Genomic DNA, 23415 nt, shown 5'->3' on the forward strand with positions numbered 1-23415 from the left:
TGCTAATCTTTCAAAAGTGTTCAGTGATCATTAATCATGAGGACAGTAAAGGAGCCTTATTCAGAATGCTCATTTATCCTTTGTTTAAGCTAAAAAAATTTTTTTGGCCTTTCCACAGAAAGAAAAAAATAAATGTACCAGATGAAATATAAACATTAACTATTATAGTCCATGTTACTGATGTTCCTATTTATCTGGTTTACTGCCACATGGTGGTAAAAGGCTTACTTAACATTACATAACTTGGAGGTAACTAGTTTGAAAGAATTAGCAGGAAGATAATAAGCACACAATATCTCTAAAATCAGTAGAAATCTTAATAAACACACATTGCATCTATCTATATATAGTAGAAACTAAATTCATATGACTTAGAATACACAGTATAACTGGAGAACAATTTTTGACAACACATAAATTCATCCAAAAAACTGCCTACTATGCTCTGCATTAAACTGTTGTCTAAAAGTATCATTTGAACAAAGACAGTGTCATTCAGATTTATACAAGCATAGTTAAGCATGTTTAACTGGACTTTACTAGATTTTCCAAATATATATAATATAACCAGTAGGAAAAATCTGAAATTATCAAAAAAACATAAAACACTGCTTGTCGTTTAAATATTAAGAGACAGCACTTTTTGTTATATTTCTTCTGTCTTTTCTAATACTTATTTTTTATTGTTTGTTTTACACCATTTTAACCACACTATATATGCGTCAGTTAATAAACAGCCCACAATTCTGGCTTATCATTCATGTATATTTTTCAATAAGCCTACCTTGTTAATTTTTCTTCCTACTTATCAGATTAGAACATGAATTAGCAGCAAACAATATATATTTGAGGAAGAAAAATATAAACATATACACGAATATATTATTAAAATGTATAGTTAATATCAGGCTTGCTCTCAGGCTAAACATATCTATAATTCAAATACTAACATGCTTTGGAAATAATATGATTACTTTCTTATACTAGCAAAAAAGCATAACATATCAGTAAATAAATGCTTAAGTAATCAATATAGAGAACCTTTAAAGAATTATTAAATAAATGATTAAAGGATGATCCACAATATTCCTTGTTCAGATTTGTAGAAAACATTTGACACTATAGAATCACCATCTTAAAGCCTGAAACTCTTTTGGAAATATTTTAACCATATTTATTTACAAACTTGTAGCTAAGATGACTTTTCTTATCATTCCAGTTGGTCATCAAGTCATTATAATATATAATAGGTGTTAAGCATTCCTTGAAGCTAAAAGAAACAAAGATGTGGGATGGATGATTTACAAATATTACATAGCTTCAGGGTTTCTGCAGTAGAAGTAGGATGGATCCTCTCTCATCTGGATTCTCTTCAAGCAAGCTACTTAAAGCAATTATCAACAGAAGACAAGGAAATACTTTCTAGAATGAAGTAGGAGACTCTCATTGATAACTACTTTGACACCAAATAATAAAGAAGATAACCAATTTTAGCAACACCATCATAGCTGAACACATTTCCAGTATAAATTCAATAGATCTGCATGCCTCACCTTTTGATTTGTAAGGAAAGATCATCTTGTGTATGATTTCCACAAGACCCAATGCCTATTAAGAAAAACTACAGACCAATGTGGGGAGAAAAGAAATTTCTGAGTTGTAAAATTTAAAAACTAAAACCTCTTTAAACTGAGTGTTCTTTAGTGCTGAAAACTCTTCAAAAATACATTAGTCACATTCACACAGTATTTCATTTATTATTTTTATCACAATTTCTTAGAATCATTAGAAAAATTTCAAACATCAAAAGATGTCAGGATAAATGTATCTGAGGCAGAAAAATCACCACCAAAAGAAAGTATTATCTTCTACCTTACTTTTAAAAAATTAATGAAGAGAATAATCCAAAATATATCATTGATAACCCAAATGCATATGGAGTTTTACCTTGTGCATCTTGTCCACAAATGTCAAATTCTATAAATGCTTCAGAATTTATAATCATTTAAAATAAATGGAAAAAATAAGAAAATATAGATTTAAAATACTGTGTGTAAGCATATACCTTACCAAGTTTTTACAAATAATCATTATCTTTGTGTTTCAGGATTTCACACAGTGCTCAGCACAAACAAGACAGTAAGTGTTTAAGGAATATATGTATAAAGAATTACATGATTGCATATGCCAAATAATGGTATATTTGATTCGGTATGATAAATAATACATAGGAGTCAGTTTAAAAATAATAAACTAAACCCATTATTTTTCCAATTTAAACCCTATATTTCTCCAACTTACATCATAATTTCAATTATTAATGGTTGCTATGATTTTAACTTTACATTTTTCTGCTGCAAACCTCCTTGTCTAGTACTTAATGCTCTTGAATCAACACTTAAATGCACTTAGGGAGTGGAGTGCCAAGTATAACTCGGCAAATGCATTTATAAAACAAAAACATTTAAAAAAATAATTAAGCCTTAGGCTGCTTTGCTCAACTTTCTGCTAAGTAGAGACACAGAATGTTTTTTCAAAGTAGTTAATAAATATTATCATGTAAGATGAATTAAGTGGGAATGGGTGTAGAGAAATTATATATTTTTTAAAAAGTGTCTGAATTCTGATGTATTATATATGCATTAGAGGTGTTATATGACAATTGAAAGAACAAATCCTTGAGCAATAAAACAATCCAGCAGTATAAACATTAACTAGGACTACAAGCACTAACCATTATCCAAGAAGGAAAACATAGTTAGCTCTAATAACATGCTATCACAGAGACAAATTACGATACATTTACACAAGAAATGTGAAAGCAGCTCAAAATGAAATTACAGAAACTTTTTTAAAAGTTTTAAAACACTTGACAGAAAAAAAAAATCCCCAAAATCTGTGGTCATTATTCTCTAACCTCTAACACTCAAACTTCAAAAAACAGTCTTAATATTTGAAGGTACTTTCTTTCCCTGTATATAACCTGCAGGATCTCTTGTTACACTAGAATATTTTTTAATGTTAAAATGTTTACTGTTTAAATGTTTTAAAGCTGCTAATTGTTTTTCACCAAAGTGAAAATCCTATGCACAAAACCGTTTTCATGTGATTTCTTAAATACTTTTCCCTAAAACTGTGTTATTAAATACAGACACAAAAATTATTTTGCCAAAAAACTGAAATATGTCCAAGTTACCTGAAAAAGCAGCAAGTACAGTATTTCAACATTGGATTGCACTTATAGTTACAGCAGTCTACTTAAGTTACTGTTACGATATGTTTTTCTGTTTCATTATTCAAGTGCTTTCCTACTCAATTTACCAGTAACTGTTAGTAACATTCTACACAGGAGAATCTAGCAATTGTAGAGAGAGAATGCCATCTGCTGCTTCGTGTGGTACTCAACAGGAGAAGAGCTTGAGAACAGGTACAGTAATTACAAAAAACATTTAGAAAACCATATACAAAGATGATACTTGAAAGTTGAAATATTCCTCTTTCTATTTTGGGTAACTTGAAAATACATCAATAGTCACTTACTGTCTTGGTGCAAATTCCAAGTTATTATACAGAATCACAAAGATACAACAGGCTTATGTGTGACTAGCTCATGCTGATTATGAATAAAGCTTACTCAGGTACGGTGAGCCAGAGAGACAAAAGAAACAGATCACTTGCCTGGCCTTAATAAAGTTATTTCCCATTTACGAATTACTATAATATCCTACTATGAACACATGACTTACACATAAAGTGACCATATAACTTATTACCCAAACAGGGACACTTTTGAGACAAAAGGTGGAACAACTATGCCAGTGCAACAAGTGTGAACTGGGACAATGCTAGGCAAATCTGAATGCATGGCTGCCTATTCATAAATTACTATGCTGCCTTCATTCCCTTTGGCTTCAAAACAATGCCCTGAGAATCCTCCTGAAAAGCAATTTGAAAACTTTTAGAAAATAGCTAATTCAGGAGGATGAAGGCAAAAAAGAAAAGGGGGGGGGGGAAGGGGGTGGTGGTGGGTGGAGGTAGGAATAACATGAAAGTGCATTCCCAGACCATGTAATGCCTCAATCTAAGTAACTACCTCAAATAGCTTGATTTTTTTACTTACTTTACTTTGTTACACTATTTGAAATTCTTTGGCACTAATAAATATCCTCTTTAGAAAAGGCAGATCCTTTCTAGGATAATTCATTCATACATTAATTAGGATTCTTCCCTTTTGACACCTAGCAGATGCCAAGTGTCTGGAAAAAACGCAAATTTGTGAGGTGTGTGTTTGTGTGTTGCTGTGTGCATGTGTGTTGCTGTGCGTAGTGTGGTGACGGAGAAAAGAGAGGCACAGATCATTTCAGAGAATGAAATCCCTCTTGTGGTGACTGACTGTATAGGATGTCAAAACTGGGAGTGAAGTAAGGGAGAGTAAGACTAACTTGCCTATTTGAAAATTTAAATCCTAAGAGGGAAAGGGAACTTGCTTCCTCCTCAATTTCTGGTGTCCTAGTTTAGGAGGCCAAAATTCAGGAAATTTCTATTAATACTATGGCTTATCAGTGTCAATGATTAAATAGTTCTTTATAGATCTATTTTTAGAGGAAAATACATTCCAATATCTAAATGACCACGTTTTAACTAACATCTGAAATTCAACTTAATGGTGAGATTTTTGTAACCGACAAAAGTAAAACTGATGTTTATGGGTACGGTTGGCTTGAGTAAATAAAAGGAATTAAAAACAAAGTTCAAAATTTCCACCTACTGATAGGTATTCAGAAGCCAAGATCTATGTGTGTATGTGTCTATAAAAAAGGTTCTTCCATATCCCATTTTAAAATTTACAATCCAATTTTAACTGGATTAAAAATTACATCGGGGGATTCAGATCAAGATGGTGGAGTAGGAGGACGAGGGACTTACTAACACATCAAAAATACATCTACATTGAAGAAATTCTCACTGAAAACTAAAATAACTGGAGACTTGCTAAAAGACTCTTGTACAACCAAGGCTGTAAGAAAGATCCACAAGGAGTCAGGTAGGAAGGAAAGAGAAAGAATAGGAGGGAGATCCTCCTTAGGGAGGGAGAGGTTTAAGCCACGTATTGGGTGCTCCAGCCCTGTGGTCCAACACCAGCAATACAAGTTCCCTTAGTTGGTTAGAAAACCAGTGGAAATAATAGGAAGCCTATAAAAAACATAGATTCTGCTGGTGAAAGCTGTGCACACAGTTGATTACTCTTGAAATAAAGCACATAAAGCAGAATGAAACTGCCCTACACTCCTGCAAGTTTCCTGTGGTTGTCCCAGCACAAGGTCCAACCTGAGTTAAGTGCCCACTCTGGCCCTGCTTGTTTGGCAACATGGCTCCACAGCAGGGTTAGGGCTGCAGCAGCTGAGGGGAGTGCTCAGTTGTGAGGGACAAGGGTGGCACAAACCCTGAACAAAGCCTAAATGGGACACAGGCAGTCATTACTGGCACTTATGGAAGCAGTTTGACAGGAGTGGTCTAGGACTCTGACTACAGCTGGTACTACCACAATCCTATGCCCAGATTCACACCAAGGGTCTGCTCCAGACCCTGTTGCTCCAACAATGCTCCCCTCTAGGACAAGGGTACCAGTGCTGGGAGGAGGGAGAGCACACACATAGAGGGAGCAGAGTCAGTTCAGACCTAATCCTCAGGGCTTCTATTCCATCAACTTGAAACCTGTCCCTGCCCCCAAGAGGGTGGTAACAGCCACTGAGCAGAGGAGAAGAAAAAACTAAAAGACCCCATCAATACTAAACCTTGCATAAAAGAAATGTAAAGGGTCTTCTCTAGGTGTAGAACAAAAGGATATAACAATAATTATCTATAGGAAAGGAAAAAAATCCCACTAGTAAAGGCAAATATACAGTAAAGGCTGAAGATCAACAACTTAAATAAGCTGGTACAAAGATTAAAAGACAAAATATTGTAAAATCAACTATAAGTACAATAAACATTAAAGGGATAAACATAAAGTTGTAAAATATCACAAGCACAAAATGTGGGAGAGGAGAGTAAAGAAATATAGATCTTTTAGAATGAGTCTGAACATAAATGAATACCAGTTTAAAACAACACATATGAATCCCATGATGACCACAAGTCAAAAACCTACAATAGATAAACAAAAACTAGAGAGAAAGGGACACAGGCATACCACTAAAACAAACAAACAAACCATCAAACCAGAAAGGAACTAACAGAAAGAAAAGAGAATTACAAAAATAATCAGAAAACAAATAACAAACTGGTAGTAAGTACATACTTATCAATAATCACTTTAAGTGTCAAAGAACTAAATGCTCCCATCAAAAGACACAGGGTGGCTGACTGCATAAAAAAATAAGACCCATCTCTATGCTGCTTACAAAAGACTCACTTCAGAGCTACAGACACACACAGATTGAGTATGAGGGGATGGAAAAAAGACATTTCATGCAAGCAAAAACAAGAAAGCTGGGGTAGCAATACTCATAGCAGACAAAATACAAAGACTATACCAAAGACTATACTAAACAAAGACTATACCAAAGACAAAGAAGCACATTATCAAATGCTAAAGAGATCAATATAATGGGTGGATATAATACTTATTAACGCATATGCAACTAAGACAGGAGCACCTAAATGTATAAAGTGAATATCAACAAACATACAAGGAGAAGGTGACAATAATACAATAATTGTAAGAAATTTTAATGCCCCATTACATCAATGGACAATCATCCAGACAGAAAATCAATATGGCAACAGTGGTCTTAAATGACACATTAAATCAGCTGGACTTATTTAGCAGGTATCTCTACGACATTCCACCCAAAGACAGCAGAAAACACAGTCTTTTCAAGTGCACATGGGATGTTCTCCAGGATAGAGCACATGTTAGACCACAAAACAAGTCTCAACAAATTTAAGAAAACAAAAATTATATCAAGCACATTTTCCAACCAAAATAATATGAAACTAGAAACCAATTATGGGAAGAAAATTGGGAAAAAACAAATACATGGCGACTAAACAACATGCTACTAAAAAACCAATGTGTCAATGGAGAAAACTAAGAGGAAATCAGAAAATACCTCAAGACAAATGAAAATGGAAACAAAACTTTCCAAAATCTATAAGATACCTGCAAAAGTAGTTCTAACAGGGAAGTTTATAGCAACACACGGCTTCCTCCAGAAACAAGAAAAATCTCACACAACCTAACCTACCACCTACAGGAAACAGAAAATGAAGAAAAAGGCCAGTCAGCAGAAGAAAGAAAATAATAAAAATCAGAGAGGAGAAAAAGAGAGACCAAAATAACAATAGAAAAAAAAATTAAACAAAGAGCTGGTTTTTTGAAAAGATAAACAGAGTTGATAAGCCTTTAGCCAGGCTCATCAAGAAAAAAAGAGGACCCAAGTAAACAAAATAAGAAATGAAAGAGGAGGAATAACAACCAATACCACACAGATAAAAAACTTTTAAGAGAATTCTACAGTTAGCAAACTGGACAACCAAGAAGAAATGGACACATTTCTAGAAACATAAAACCTTTCATGACTGAACCAGGAATAAACAGACAATCTAAAGAGACTAATCACTAGAAGTGAAATTGAATACGTAATTTAAAAAAAATCCCAGCAAACAGAAGTCCAAGATCGAACGGCTTCACAGGTGAATTTTACCAAGAAGAGCTAATATTAATCCTTCATGAACCACTCCAAAAAAACTGAACAGGACAGAACACTTAGAAATTCATTCTATAAAGCCACCATTACTCTAATACCAAAACCAGTCAAAGACACTACAAAAAAAATTTTTTACAGGCCAATATCTCTGATGAATACAGATATAAAAATCCTCAACAAAATTTTAGCAAACTGAATCCAACAATATATAAAAAGGATCATACACCATGATCAAGTGGGATTTATTCCAGGGACTTAAGGGTGGTTCAATATTCAAAAATCAATCAATACCACATTAAATTGTTAAACAGAATCATAAAGTGTGTACACTTTTCATCTAATTTTTCATTCATCATCATAGCTAAATCAATTATCATCAATTTACCCACATTTTTGCATGTAACAATGTTTTTCTTTTCTTTTACTGACATGTGGTACACATTAATTTGTTTATCCATTAGACTGTTAGTGAACAGAGGTTTTCAGCTGGGGGACATTATAAATGAAGCTACTATGAACATTCCTGTATAAGTCACTTAGATATATAAACTTACTTCACTTCTAAAAGTGAAACTGATGAACTATAGGGTAGCCTATGTTCAGCTTTAGAAAACTTATCAAATAGTTTTCCAAAACGGATACATCAGTTTACACTCCCATCAGCAACATATCAAAATTTCATATATTCCACACCATCGTCAAGGCTTACGTTTATCAATCTTTTCATTTTTAGCCATTTTGCCAGGTATGAAATAATACTTGTTTAATATTTCTCTGATGATTAACAATGTTGAACATCTTTTTATGTGATTATTGGCCATTTAGACATCTTCTTTAGTTGTGCTTGTTTAAATCTTTCCCCCATTTTAAAAGTGACCTTTAGTCCTTTTTTGGTAATAGTTGAGACATGCATAAAATCACACATTTAAAGTGTACAACCCACTGGTTTTTGATATATTAACAGATATCTGCAACCATCACCACTATCAATTTCTGAATATTTTAAATACCACAAAAAGAAATCTTTACTAGATAATAATCTACATTATGTTTCTATAGATATGTCTATTCTAGAAATTTCATATAAGTAGAATCACACATTTGTCCTTCTGTGACTGACTTCTTTCACTTAGCATAATGTTTTCAAGAATGATCCATGTTGTAGCATGTATCAATACTTCACTCCTTTTTATGACTGAACAATATTCCATTTGGGGATATACTACATTTTATTTATCCTCTCTTCAGTTGATGGATATTTGGATTTTTCTGACTTAATGACTACTAGGAATGCTTCTATGAATAGTGTGTAAGATTTTTATGTGGATGTGTGCTTTCATTTCTCTTGGGTATATACATAGGACTGGAATTACTGGATCATGCGGCAACTCTATGTTTAAATTTCTGAAAAACTTCCAGACTGTTTTCCAAACTAGTTGCATCATTTTACATTCCAACAGTGTAGGAAGGTCTAACTTCTCCACATCCTTACCAATGTGTTATTATCTGTCTTTATCATTATATCCATCCTAGGAGTGTGTGGTGGTATGTCATTATAGTATTGACATGAATTTGCCTGAATTACAGTGATTTAATTTCCCATGAATCAATGATTTTAAACCTTTTCATGAGTTTACTGGACGTGTATGTGTCTTCTTTGGAGAAATGTCTATTCAAATCCTTTGCCCATTTTGAAACATATATTTATCTTTTTATTATTGAGATGTAGGAACATTTATATATTTTAGATATAAGTCCCTTGTCAGATAAATGATGTGCACATATGTTCTCCCATTCCAGATTGTGTTTTCAGTTTCTTGACGGTGTCCTTTGAAGCACACACACAAAAAGTTTTTAACTTTAATGAAGCCCAATTTATTTGTTAATTTGGCTGCTTCTTAAGAAACCACTGCCCAACCCAAAGTCATGAAGAATCACTCCTATTTTTTCCAAAGTTTTAAGTCTTACACTTAGGTTATGATTCATTTTGACTTAATTTTTGTATATGGTGGGAGACAGAAATGCAACTTTGTTCTTTGTCCCAGTACTACTTGTTGACATGACGATTCTTTCACCATTGAATTGTCTTGGCATCCTTATCAATAATAAACTGGCTGCAAGTGTGAGGGTTTATACCTAGACTCTCAATTCTATTTCATCGACGTATATGTCTAGCCCTGTGACAGTACCACACTGTCTTGATTACTGTTGCTTTGTCCTAAGTTTTGAACTTGGAAATAGTGTGTTCTTCATTTTCAAGACTGTTCTTGCTATTCTTGGTCCTTTGAATTTCCATATGAATTTTAGGATAAGCTCGTCAATTCCTGCAAAGAAGACAGCTAAGATTTTGATAGAAAATGTGTTGAAGCTGTAGATAAATTTGGGGAGTATTGCCTTTTTAACAATATTGTCTTCTGATTCATGACCATAGAATATCTTTCCATATATTAGGTTTTCATTAATTTGTTCCAACAGTATTTTGTAGCTTTCAGTTTACAGGTTTTGCACTTCTTTTGTTAAGCTTATTCCTAAGTATTTAACTCCTTTTTGACACTATTATAAATGGAATGTTTTCATTTCATTTTCAGGTTGTTTACAGCAATTGTATAGAAATTCAATTGATTTTTTATACTGATTTTCTATCTTGCAAATGTTTTTTATTCTAACAGTTTTTCAGTGGATTCTTAGGATTTTTAAAAATTATTACATTTTACTATTTTAAAATTTAATTTTTATTTTATATTTGAGTATAGTTCATTTGCAATGTTGTGTTAGTTTCAGGCACAGAGCAAAGTGATTGTTATGCATATACATATATCCATTCTTTTTCATATTCTTTTCCCATATAGGTTATTACATAATATTGAGTAGAGCTCCCTGTGCTATACAGTAGGTCCTTTTTGATTATTTTATATAAAGTAGTGTGTCTATGTTAATCCCAAACTGCTAATTTATCCCTCCTCCCTTAGGATTTTCTAAATATATACAAGGTCACATCATCTGTGAAGACAGATAGTTTCACTTCCTCCTTTCCAACCTAGGTGCCTTTTATTCATTTTGTTGCCTAATTTCCCTGACCAGAACATCTAGCACAATGTTTAATAAAAAGACATCTTTGTCTTGCTCCTGATCATAGGGTAAAGCAGTTACAGGTTACTGAATTCGGTCTGCTTGTACTATTTCCATGCTGGATGTTATTTTTGTTTATTTGTTTGTTCGTTTGTTTTGCAGCTATATTCATAAGAGATTGGCAAGTAGTTTTATTTCTTTGTGATGTAACTGAATAATTCTGGTATAAGGATAAACGCCTCACAGAACAAGTTGGAAAGTGTTCCCTCCTCTTCTACTTTTTAGAAGCTTTTATGAAGAATTGGTATGACTTCTTTGAATATTTGGTAGGATTCACTAGGGATGCAATCTGGACCTGGCCTTTTCTTTGTGAGCAGTCTTTGATTACTAATTCAATCCCTTTAGTTATTATATGTGTATTCAGATTTCTATACCCTCTTGAATTAGTTTCAGTAGATTACGTTTTTCTAGGAATTTGTTCATTTCAACTAGGTTATCTAACTTATTAGAATTCAACTGTTCATAATATTCCATTCATTATACGCCTTTTTATTTTTGTAAGGTCAATAGTAATGCTTCATCCCTATCTCATCCCTAAATTTAGTCTGAGTCTTCTTTTTTGTTTTGTCAATCTAGCTGAAGGTTTGTCAGTTGTTTATCTCTACAAAGAATCAAATTTAGATTTCACTGATGTTTTGCTACTGTTTTCAAGTTTCTACTTCATTACTTTCTATTCTTACTTTATTATATCCTTCCTTCTGCTAACTTTAGGTTTAGTTTATTTTTCCAGTGTGTTAAAATAGAAGGTTAGGCTATTAAAGATGTTTCTTCCTTTTTAATATAGGTGTTTACAGCTATACGCTTACTCCTAAGTACTGCTTTAAACGAATCTTATAAGTTTTGGTATGTTACGTCTTTATTTTCTTTCACCTGGAAGTACTTCCTAGTTTCCCTTCTTATTTCTTCTCTGACTCATTGGTTATTTAGAAGTGTCTTGTTTAACTTTCACATATTTGTGAGTTTCCCAAATTTCTTTTTTACTGAATTCTATTCATTCCATTCTGGATGGAGAACATACTTTGTATTATTTCAATCCTATTAAATTTACTGAGTTTTGTTCTATGGTAAATCACATAGTCCGTCCTGGACAATGTTCTGTGTGTACATGGGAAGAAAGTATATTCTGCTATTGTTGGGTGGAGTGTTCTATAGCCGTCTGTGGTCCAGTTAGTTTATAGTGCTGTTCAAGTCTACTACTTCCTTATAGATATTCTGTCTGGTTGTTCCATTCATTATTGAAGCTAGGGCATTAAATTCTTCAACTTATATTGCTGTTATTTCTGTCAGTTTTTGCTTCATGTATTTCAAGCCTTTGTTATTAGGTACCAATATGTTTATAACTGTTATATCTTACTTATAGGTTGATTCTTTCATCATTATAAAATGTCCCTCTTCATCCTTAGTGATATTCTTTTGTTTTAAAGTCTATTTTGTTTGATATTAGTATAGTCACTCCAGCTTTTTTTTAAGGTTGCTGTCTATTTTTTTGCCATCCTTTTACCTTCAATCTGCTTGTATCTTTGAATTTAAAAAGTGTGTCCTATAAATAGCATAATGAACATTGTTTTTTTTTTTCAATCCGGTCTTATGATCTCTGCCTACTGGTTGGATTATCTAATCCATTCTAAATGTAATGTTATTACTGATATTGTTAGATCTGTGTCAACCATTTTACTTTTTAAAAAATATCTACTGTCTTTTTTGTTCCTCTAGCTTTCCAGTACTACTTTCTTTTGCATTAAGTGAATATTTTCTAATGTAACATTTTTAAAACTTTAATGACTTTTTTCACTATACATTTTTTTTTGTAACTTTTGTAACTTCTGGGAGGCTGCCCTTGGGCTCAGTATATATCTTATTAGAATCCACCTCAGATTTATACTTAGTTCCAATGAGATAAGAAATGTTGCTCTTACACAGCTCTATTCTTTTTGTTCCTCTTTTATAATATTTGCTATTTTTAAAAAAATTTATTAATTTATTTATTGGCTGCACTGGGTCTTTGTTGCTGGGTGCCGGCTTCCTCTAGTTGCAGCGAGCAGGGGCTATTAATCTTATTGGAGTTCCCTTGTATGTGAAGAGCAGTTTTTCTCTCGCTGCTTTCAAATTTTTCTTTTGTCTGTCTTTCAGCATTTTTACTATCATGTGGTTTTAGTATGGATCTTTTTGGTTACACTTCTTTGATGGGTAATGTTTTTCAACAACTGTGGTAATTTTTAAGCCCTTACTGCTTTACTTTTTTTGCTCCTTTCTTGCTGTCCTCTTTGATACTCCTCTTACCAGGCACTCCATGTGTTTGCTGGTGTACTTAGTGGTGATCTACAGTTTTCTCAGTCTCTGTTCATTTTCCTTCATTCTTTTTTGTCTATTCTTTGAATACTATAATCTCTAGTCATCCGTTATGGGCTACATGTTTGGGTCCCCCTCCAAATTCATATGTTAAATCTTTAACTCCCAATGGAATGGTATTAGTAAGTGTGGTTTGGGGTCAGTAACTAAGGTTAGGTGAGGTCATGAGGGTGAGGCCCTCATGATGAGAATACTGCCCTTACACAAAGAGGAGTAGACAAAGGATCATTAGCTCATTTTTGGCATGGATCAAGGAAGGACATGTGAGGACACTATCAGGAAGAGGACCCTTACCAAGAACCTGACCACACTGGCACTCTGATTTCAAGCTTCCAGCCCCCAAAACTATGAGAAATAATTTTTTATTCTTTAAGCCATTCAGTCAATGGAATTTATTACAGCAGCCCAAACTGACTAAGACATTGTCAATCTTCAAGTTTGCTAATTCTTTCTTCTGCAAGTTTAAACATATTGTTGAGCCCCTTTAGTAAACATTTTTTTTTTTTGGTACAATACCAATTATTGCACTTTTCAACTACAGAACTTCTATTTGGTACTTTTTTGAAAAATTTCCATTTCTTTATCAATATTCTCTATATCATGACACACTGTTAGCACACCTTACTTTACTTAAGTGATCTTAATGATACTGAGTCTCCAATTCATGAACATGGTATATATGTCCATTTATTTGGGCCTCACTTAATTTTTTCAACAATGTTTTAGAGTTTACACTGTATAAGTCTTGTACATCTTTCATTAGATTTATTCCTATTTTATGAAGAGCTTTTGGGATACTATTGTAGATAGTATTTTTTAAATTAAGTTTTCTAATTGTTGGTATACATGAAATAAATTTTACTGAAGTATAGCTGATTTACAATGTTGTATCCAAAAATTCTTAAATACATCATTGGTACACATGTGAGCATCATTAAAGTATGTTAGAATTGGTGTTCCCTGATCCAAGAGTATATGCATTTTTAACTTTCTTAAATATTGCTAAACTGTTTTCCAAAGCAGTTTTACCAATTTGGATTCAACCAGCAGTGTAGAATGTTTGCTATTTTACTTCCTGACAAATACTTACAGTTGTCAGACTTTGTAACTGTTTTCAGCTAATAGGTATAATATGGTATCTCGCTGTAGCTTTAATTTGCATTCCCCTGAGTCCATGAAAGGATGAACATTTCTTCATACTTATTGGCAATTGTGATTTCCTCTTCTGTGAACTGTTTATTCACATCTTTTGCCCATTTATCTTCTGAGCTGTTTTTTTCTTGAGTCATAGAAATTGTTTATATAACTGAATATTGATTCTCTTTCAGTTGCATGTAGTACCAATATCTTACAACCTGTGTACAGGCTGTCTTTTTACTTTGTTTATTGTATCTTTTTTACCCACAGAAGTTTTTACTTTTAAAATGGGTAGAATTTAAAAAAAAAAAAAAGGGTAGATTTATCAACCTTTGTATCTACACTTTGGGCTTTTTCTGTCTTAAAAAAATCCTTCCCTATTCTTAAATCATAATCTACTTTTCACACTAAGAGACCTCTAACTTACTTGGATTTTTTTTTTTTTAATGCTATTAATAACACAAATTTTTACACAGATATAGCCAAATATCCCAGCAGCATTTATTTAACAGTCTGTTTTTTCCTTATTTATATGCTGAAAAGGAGGTAGAAAGCATTTTAGAAGACAGTGAGTTTCTTTTCAGAACCTGTTGAGTTTGATTTTGAGTTTGAAGGGCCCATTCAATACCCCAGGCAAAGATCCAACAGGAAGCAATACAGCAAAGTGGTTATCAGCAAAGGCTCTATCAGGTGTCCTGGGTTCAAATCAAGGTTTAATCACTTAATCACATTAATTAACCATTTCAAGCCTTAGTTTCCATATCTGTAAAAAGGGTTGGGGATGTTAACAAAGATAACTGTGTCCATGGATTTTTTTTGTGAGATTAAGTTAGATGCCTGTCAAATGCTGAGCTAAGTCTTTGGCACAAACTAATTGCTCAATTAATGTGCACAGCTACTGTTTATGATTTCTCTTTCTCACCTGCAGGACATACTTCTATATATCACTTAGGACATGTCAATGAAGCCCCCACCTTGGTTCCTGGAGTATTTATTTCTATAAATTATATTATTTTGCATATGAAGGCTTTTATAAAATTTTCAAGATGCTTATTAATGGTATACCTTACTTAAAGTTGCCAAACAATTTCACTAAAGTCAGCATCATTTTCCAACTCACGAGTGTACCCTTTACTACCTGAAAGTATTATACATGACATCTAGACCAAATTCCTATGAAATTCTACTAAATATATACATTCAATCATTATCTAGTAGAAAGCATAAAAGCAATATGCCAAGCATGTGGAGGTAATAATAAAGGCAGAACAGTCCTAATCCAAATTTATACTCCAAAACATAGTCTATATATGTTTTGCTAACAAATAATTACAATGCTAAAATAATAATAATAATGCTAAAATAGGGGACAGAGAAAAGGAACTCTCCCAGAATTTAAGAGCATCATATAGGATTGGGAATCTGATGTGAAAGGAAAGTAGGAGTTAGATGAGTAAGGCAGGGAGGTGGAAGCTAAATTTTAAAAAACAGTGTCCTAGGCAGAGGAAACATTTTCCTTCAAAGGTCCAGAATCAAAGAGAATGCAAACTGTTAAATGATCTGAAAAAAATTTAGTACACATAAAGTATGTAATACAAGTATGGAGTACTGAAGCATGAAATTGATGACATACATAGAAAAAAGACTGGGAAGAATTTTAAGTCATACTCTATATAATTCAATTAAATGACATAATGCTTAATTAAGAGAGCTTTACAAATTTCCTGGTACAAAATAAATACACACTAAACATTATTCGCCTAATGCTCTCCCCGCCCCCTTTTCTTTGCCATAATCCGGAATGCAACAATACTCTCACCAAAAAATATTTCCATCTAGTCCTCCTTAGCTGGTTGACAGAAAAATAGTATGTAGAGACCTTACAAATGTCTTAGTCTGTTCTTTCATTTGTAAAATGGGAAAAATAATAGCAAACTTGCAGGCTTGTTATAACACTTAGAAAGAGTGTGAAGAGTTCCTAGAAGAGAGCCAGGACAGATCAGACAAGCCAAAAAAAAAGAAAAGAAAAGTGGAAAGCTTTGGCTTTACTTCAGGGTTATGCAGTAGGAATGCCTTGGAAATAAAATAACCTTAATTCTCTCTGAAAATAGGATAAGATGCACCAAAAATTTTAGAGTAAAATTAAAAGAATTAACATCAGTCTGATGTGTTTATTTTTTCCTAATATGTAAGCGATTTCAAAAAAGAAAAACTGGCCTTTTATAATTCGCTTTTTTCACAATTACATTAAAAGTTATATACATAACCAGAATCTTTGGAAAAAAATTTTCTCAAACCCCACTGCCCTAAAACAATTGATTTCATTTTATATAATTATTTCCAAGTACTTTAAACACAATAATTTGAAGACTTTTCCACGCCATATTACACTGTTCTGATTTAAGACCCAGACCAAATGGATATTAGATAAGTAATGTTTCAAAAGCATTCACTTTGGCAAAAGCAAAATAACAAACTCTCTTGGTACATTTAAAAGAAGACAATTTATCATAATTCGATGTGTATCCTGTATAAATTTCACATCAAGTAATTTCTGTCTGCTTCTAATTTGTCTTACTGTCAACCTAAAACAGTTATATCTAGCTACTACTTTTTCTCCCTAGTGGTCTCATTCAATGTCAGCTTAATTCTAAGAAAATTTTATTGATATTAATCCTGAATGAAAAAAAAAACCCTAAATGGCAATATCACAATATATTTCACAAATAAAGCATCAAACTCCACCACTTTCTTAAAAGGAAAGAAAATTTTACCTGAAATAAACTAAAGGATGATCTTAACAAAATCAAATATTTTTCATACTACTATACAACTACTATTAACAGAAAACCATAAATGAACTGAAGGTTAAGCTAAATTTCCCAGGGAAAAAAAGCTCAGTTCAATATAAAAAGCTTATTCTAGAACTTAATCTCTCAACATTACTAATACAAACTATAAATCCAAAGGAGATAAGAATATCCTTAGGACTTCCTACAGAGAAGGTTTTGGAAAGAGTTATTATTGAAGGAAGAAAAAACAAACAAACAGAAACCTCATAGATCTTACTCAGTGTTACAAGTACTACTAAATATCTGTTTAGGGTTCACATAAACGCCCTCAATAATACCTTAAAGCCTTAAGATCAATTCATCTGAACTTGCTAATGCTAAACTTTCAATTACCATAGTACAAGTGTTCCCTTCACTAAGGTGGTTAAATGCGGCCTCTCAAAGGCATGTCTTACTCTTCTTGTCCTCATCATTTATCATGTAAACATGCCAAAGAATGCGTGGAAAATATACTGAAAACCACATAAATATAAAAAAAAATCCTCAGAACTACTAAACTAGTAAATCTTATGTTTTAAACCTTGAAATATAATAAGGTAAAATTCATTAAGGTATGTAAAATAATCTTAACTATTTAATGACTAACCACATAAAAAATGTTCACTAATTGTGACAATCAAGCTTCAAAGACAATGGTAAATCTAGGCATAAAACAAACAATCTCACATTGCCTTCAATACCAATCAATCAACTGATCAATTAAATTTCCTATGTAGAAATTGTTCAAATATATCATTCAGCTTAAAGATGTTATATGTGAACATCTTTCTTCATCTTCAGTAACATTAGTTTTCATCTCTAGTGAAAACCTACCTTTGAGGTTCTTTGAAGTTGATCACCAACATATGTTTTACGAAACTGATCCAAGAACCACAGAACTGCAAGTTCGATTTTCTCATTAGAACACTGAGGCAATCCGGTATCCATTAAAGATATAAGCTGAAAAACTCTTTTCATGAAGGAAAAAAAAAGCTTCAGTAAAAATTCTTAGAGAAATACCATTAAAACATTTATCATCAATTTCACATAATATAAAAAGTGGGAAAATACAAATGTTTATAAAAAAAATATTTTAAAAATCATCTGAAATTCTACCACTAAAAGGGACTACAATTTGGTCTAATTCCTTCTAGCCTTTTTTCCTACCACTTACACATACATATACATTCATACAAACCTACATGGACATACATTTATTATGTTACTAAATATTTATACATAAATACATATGACATACATATAAATATATAATAAATATCTACAATTATAAATATTATATAACCATAAGCATTAATTTATATATATATGTATATATAAAATATTTTAGTAAAAGAAGAATGATATTGAACGTGTAGTTTTGTATTTTACTTTTTCACTACAACATATATTCACACAACTATATATTTTGGGGTCACATGGTTCAAATTTAAAAAAATTAAAAAAAGTAGTACACCCATCAAGCTATGTCACTTTCTTAATGAGAAACAAAAATTTTACCTGAAATAAATCACAAGATGATCTTAACAAAATCAAATATTTTTAATACAAGTATGCAACTATTATTATCAAAAAATCATAAATGAACTAAAGGTTAAATTAAATTTCCTAGAGAAAAAGCTTAATAGAATAAAAAGCTTACTCTAGAATTTCACCCCCTGCCCTAAATTCTTCTATTATCTATCTATTTTCATTAAAATTTTCCAGTGAATGGCTGCCAAGTGCCTGCTGCTAAGAAAATTAGCATATCATAATAAAATTTTTAAGACACAGAAGTAGAAGTTCTGGAGGAAAGAGCACCTATTTCTCCTTTTTCTCGTTGTGCAAAGGCAGTTATGCCTAGCCCTAACCCACCCACTTCCTTCCATGTAAGCACACAAGAATATACACACAGTTTAGTTTGTGTCATTCCAGAGACTTTTTAAATGTATGTACAGGCAAATATGACTATATATTCTCCTCCCAACTCTTTTACACATATGGAGCATACTATACTGTTGTATTGTTAAACCTAGCTTTTTTCATTTAATAACATATCTTACAGATCTTTTCATGTCAGATATAAAGAGCTTCCTTATTCTCTTTTTACAGCTGTTGAACATTCCATTATATGAACGTACCATATTATTTTCATACAGTCCCCTACTGATGGACACTAAGATTGCTTGTAATTTTTTGCTGTCACAAAAATGCTGCAATTAACAATCTTGTACACATCACTGCACACAAGTACAGTTATAATATACACCTGTAAAAGTCAAATTACTAGCTTGAAGAACACGAATTTATAATTTTGATAGCTATTACCAAACTGCCTTCCGATGAAATTGAGACAATTTATACTCCCATCATCAGTAAATGAGTGTCTATATACGTATAGGTAATTCAGAATAATATTAAACTTTAGAATTTACTGGAATCTGAAAAATGGTATCTCAGTTAAGTTTTAATTTGTATTTCTCTCATGAATGTAAAGTGAAGAGTTTTCCATGTTTTTAAGTCATACATATGTTCTTCTGTGTGACCTCTTTGCTCATATGCTTTGTTGATTTTTTATTGGCTTATCTTTTTATCGCTAATTTCTACAAATTCTTCACATATTAGAAAACTAAACCCTTTGCCTATGATTGAGCTGTAAATATTTTTCGCCATTTTTTCACCTGTGTCTTGACTTTGATTATGGTGTTTTTTAATACCATGCATAAGTTTTCTTCTTTTTCTTATGCAGAAAATCGAATCCATTTTTCTCTTATGGATTTTGTATAATAACAAAGTCTAACCCGAATCTGAAGTGTTTTTATGCTTCATCTTTTTACATTCACCTGTATGATACACTGGAAATTAATCCTGAACCTATCTTGTGAGATATCGATCAGCGTTTGTTTGCAGATGGCTACTCAGCTGCTTTAGCACCACTTCTGTCTTGTATAGTCTATCTTTTGCCCACCATTACCCCTTATCATATACATTAGGTCCATTTATGCATTCATATTACTTCCTGGACCTTCATAATCTCATTTTGAATATAAACTTACACATCAGTGAAATATAACTACTATCCTCTTCCCTACCAGCAAAGAGTTCTAAGAATAAAATGTCTAGGTTACAGCAAACAAATTTCTTTAAAAAACTTGGTATTTATTGCTAAAGTGTTATGAAATAATATCTTGGTAACCATTTTTATAGTTATTAATTCCTAAATTAAGCTACTTATCCAAAAGTACCTTCACTTACTAAATATCTTTAATGCTATTAAAATTCATGAAGGAAAGCTTAATAAAGATCAAATTTCAGAAACAGATTACCCGGACTTCCCAGATGGTACAGTGGTTAAGAATCCACCTGCCAAGGCAGGGGACACAGGTTCAATCCCTGGTCCGGGAAGATTCTACATGCTGAGGAGCAACTAAGCCCGTGCACCACAGCTACTGAGCCTGTACTCTAGAGCCCGTGAGCCATAACTATTGAGCCCATGCTCCACAACAAGAGAAGCCACTGCAATGAGAAGCCTGCGCACTGCAACAAAGAGTAGCCCCTGCTCGCAACCAGAGAAAGCCCATGTGCAGCAATAAAGACCCAATGCAGCCAATAAATTAATTAATTAATTTTAAAAAAAGGTCTTCATTTAAAAAAAAAGAATCAGATTACCAACCAGGTTTGTTTGTTTTTCCTAAGAAGATGTATTTATTCTCTGATTTTGAAAGGAGGGACAAAGCTGGCTTTTAAAATCTGTGTACTGGTGAATGCACAGAATGCTGAAGTAATTTTTAGTTAAATAAATAGATACACACACCAACCTTCATCTCTGGAGCCAGGTGATTTTTTAAGTGACTTAAAGCATATCCTGTTTTTAAATTCTTTACAAGCAGGACTCCCCTTTTCCTACTCTAGTTCTTTGTTGATTTTATGCTATTGCTTGTTTACTTTTATTTCCTTTTAATAGCATACATTCCAAAAATCTGAGGAAGACATGAAACCAAAAGACAAGTTTGTTGGGGTGCCTTTACCACTCATGTTAAGCTGATGATTTGCATTTGATTAAGAGATAATGCAAATCACAATGCAAATCACCAGCTTAATATGAGTGGTAAAGGCACCCCAAAAATCCCCAGCAGGAGAACAGGAAAGAATTTCCAGAAGGGTACATGATCCATTTGTAAAATAAGCTTTGATAGTCATACAAGAAGTTCAGCTTCAAGTGACCAAAATCCAAAATAACAATGGCTTAAACAACATAGATGTTTATTTCTCTCTCAAGCAAAAATTCAAGGCAATGCTCTAGGACTAGCTGGTGCTCCATGGTATATCAGGGACTCAGGCTCCTTCCATCTTGTTGTTACACCTGCCTCCACTCACCCAATCACTTTATGGTCTAAGATGGCTTCTTCAGTTCCACCCATGTGCATATATGTTACACATACCACATTCATTTACATTCAATTGCCCAGAACATAATCACTTAACCATATCTAGCTGCAAGAGAGTCTAGTAAATCTAGTCTCTATTCAGGTGGCCAATGCCCAGCAAAAAATATCCAGTATTCTATTACGGCAGAAGAAGGAAAGAAGAGATACAAGACAACTAGTAGTCTCTGCCACCGTGCCCTTCAAAGGTTTGTGGCCACCTCTAATAAGTGTTTAAGACCAAAACTTGTATTATAAATACAATATTCACTTGTTTCAATTTATTGTCCTACATTTATTTTTACCTTCATCTTAAATTATCTTTGGCACATGGAGGGAATAAAAAGATAAGTATATCATTAAATAATTTTGATTTAAGTATAAGCACACCATTTCAAGTATAAAGAAATGATTTTTGGATAATCAACTCTTTTATATTCCCCTTAATATCCAATTACATAAGTATGTATTCAGTCAACAAATATTTGAAGGCCTACAACATGGCAGGTATATGTTAGGAGTTCAGGATACAACACTGAGCAAAACTCCTAATCCTCCAGAAATCTATAGCCTATGCAGGGGAAGACAATAAAACAAGCAATTAGAATAAGGGATGACAAATGTTAAAATAAACATTATGAAGAAATTAGTGAGAATTCCTAATATTCTAGGATGAAACAGAGCAGAGGGTGTCAACAGAAAGGGGAAAGCATGTGTAGCTATCTAGACAGGGGGAAAAAAAGCATGGCTCACTTAAGAGCTGAAAAAAGTTCCATATGGCTATAAAGCAGTCAGTGGCACGAGATGAGGCTAATGAGAAAGGCAGGACCCAGATTATGAAGAGCCTGATGAGCCACGTTGATTTTAATCCCAATACCAATAAAAGTCATCGCAGAGTTTAAGCAAAGCACAGACATAATCAGATCTTTATTTTAGAAAGCCACAGAGGAAACAAGGTGTCCATTTACAACTGTAGCACGAATCTGGGTAAATGATGACAGGACTCAAAACAGCAGGGGTGATAGAAATTACTGGACTAATTGGGATAAGCAAAAGGTAGGAGTGACAGAATTTGATGATTATATGGATGCTGGTGAGAGAAGAAAGAAAAAGTTGAGGAGAGCTCCCAGGATTCAAGCCTAGGCAACTGAGAGGCCAGTGAGGAGATACATTAAGAAACTCAGGGCTGGGAGTGGATGGAAGAGATGAGCTTAATGTTAGTCACTGAATTCGAGGTACATGTAGGACAAAACATGCAAGTGAAACAGTTCAGTAAGGGTTTGGAAGTCAGAAGATAAGACTTACTAAAATAACAAACACTGAGCCGTGCTAAGGCCTCAGTTAAGGTTAAAAAAAAAAAAAGACATCTTAGTTGGCAATGGTGCCTATCTAAAGAAGTGTGCAATTTCTTTTATCACTCAACAAAGTAAGAGAAAACTCTGAATTCCTTCAGAGTTTAGGTTTTGCCAGGCAAATGAGATAAAAATAGAGCAGTGAACAAAGCGGATAAAGCTTATTCTTTCCCTATTCTAGTGGAATAAACGAACATCAAGAGGTAATAAGTACTATGAAGAAAAAGTAGGATAAGGATGTTATTTTGGATAGGGAGGTCAAAAGAGGTAGAGACATCTGGGTACAGATCTGATTGAAGTGACGGAGTACTATATAAACATCTGGGAGAAAGCATTCCTAGCAGACGAGAAGCACAAGGGCCCTAAAGCGAAAACACGTTGGTAATACTCACAGAATAGCAAGGAGGCCAGTGTATGTAGTTGAGATGAACGAAAAGGGATAGGAAATAAGGTCAGAGAAGCAGCACAGTACACTTTGGGTCAT

At 33.1% G+C, this 23415-nt stretch overlaps 1 protein-coding gene across 16 annotated transcripts in view; it reads right to left on the bottom strand.

Moving 5' to 3' along the window:
- The window catches only part of RANBP17 (RAN binding protein 17), a 348910-nt gene that overhangs the window by 253918 nt on the left and 71577 nt on the right, over positions 1-23415 (bottom strand). For all 16 annotated transcript variants that reach the window (XR_009052817.1, XR_009052822.1, XM_057729240.1 and 13 more), the window contains one exon: positions 17993-18128. Coding sequence is in view for 14 of the 16 variants with exons in the window: in XM_057729240.1 (XP_057585223.1) it covers positions 17993-18128 (136 nt within the window). In the remaining 2 variants the exon portion in view is untranslated. The remainder of the gene's footprint in view (positions 1-17992; positions 18129-23415) is intronic.

Source organism: Hippopotamus amphibius, chromosome 1 (genome assembly GCF_030028045.1).
Source record: "Hippopotamus amphibius kiboko isolate mHipAmp2 chromosome 1, mHipAmp2.hap2, whole genome shotgun sequence".
Lineage (NCBI taxonomy): Eukaryota > Metazoa > Chordata > Mammalia > Artiodactyla > Hippopotamidae > Hippopotamus > Hippopotamus amphibius.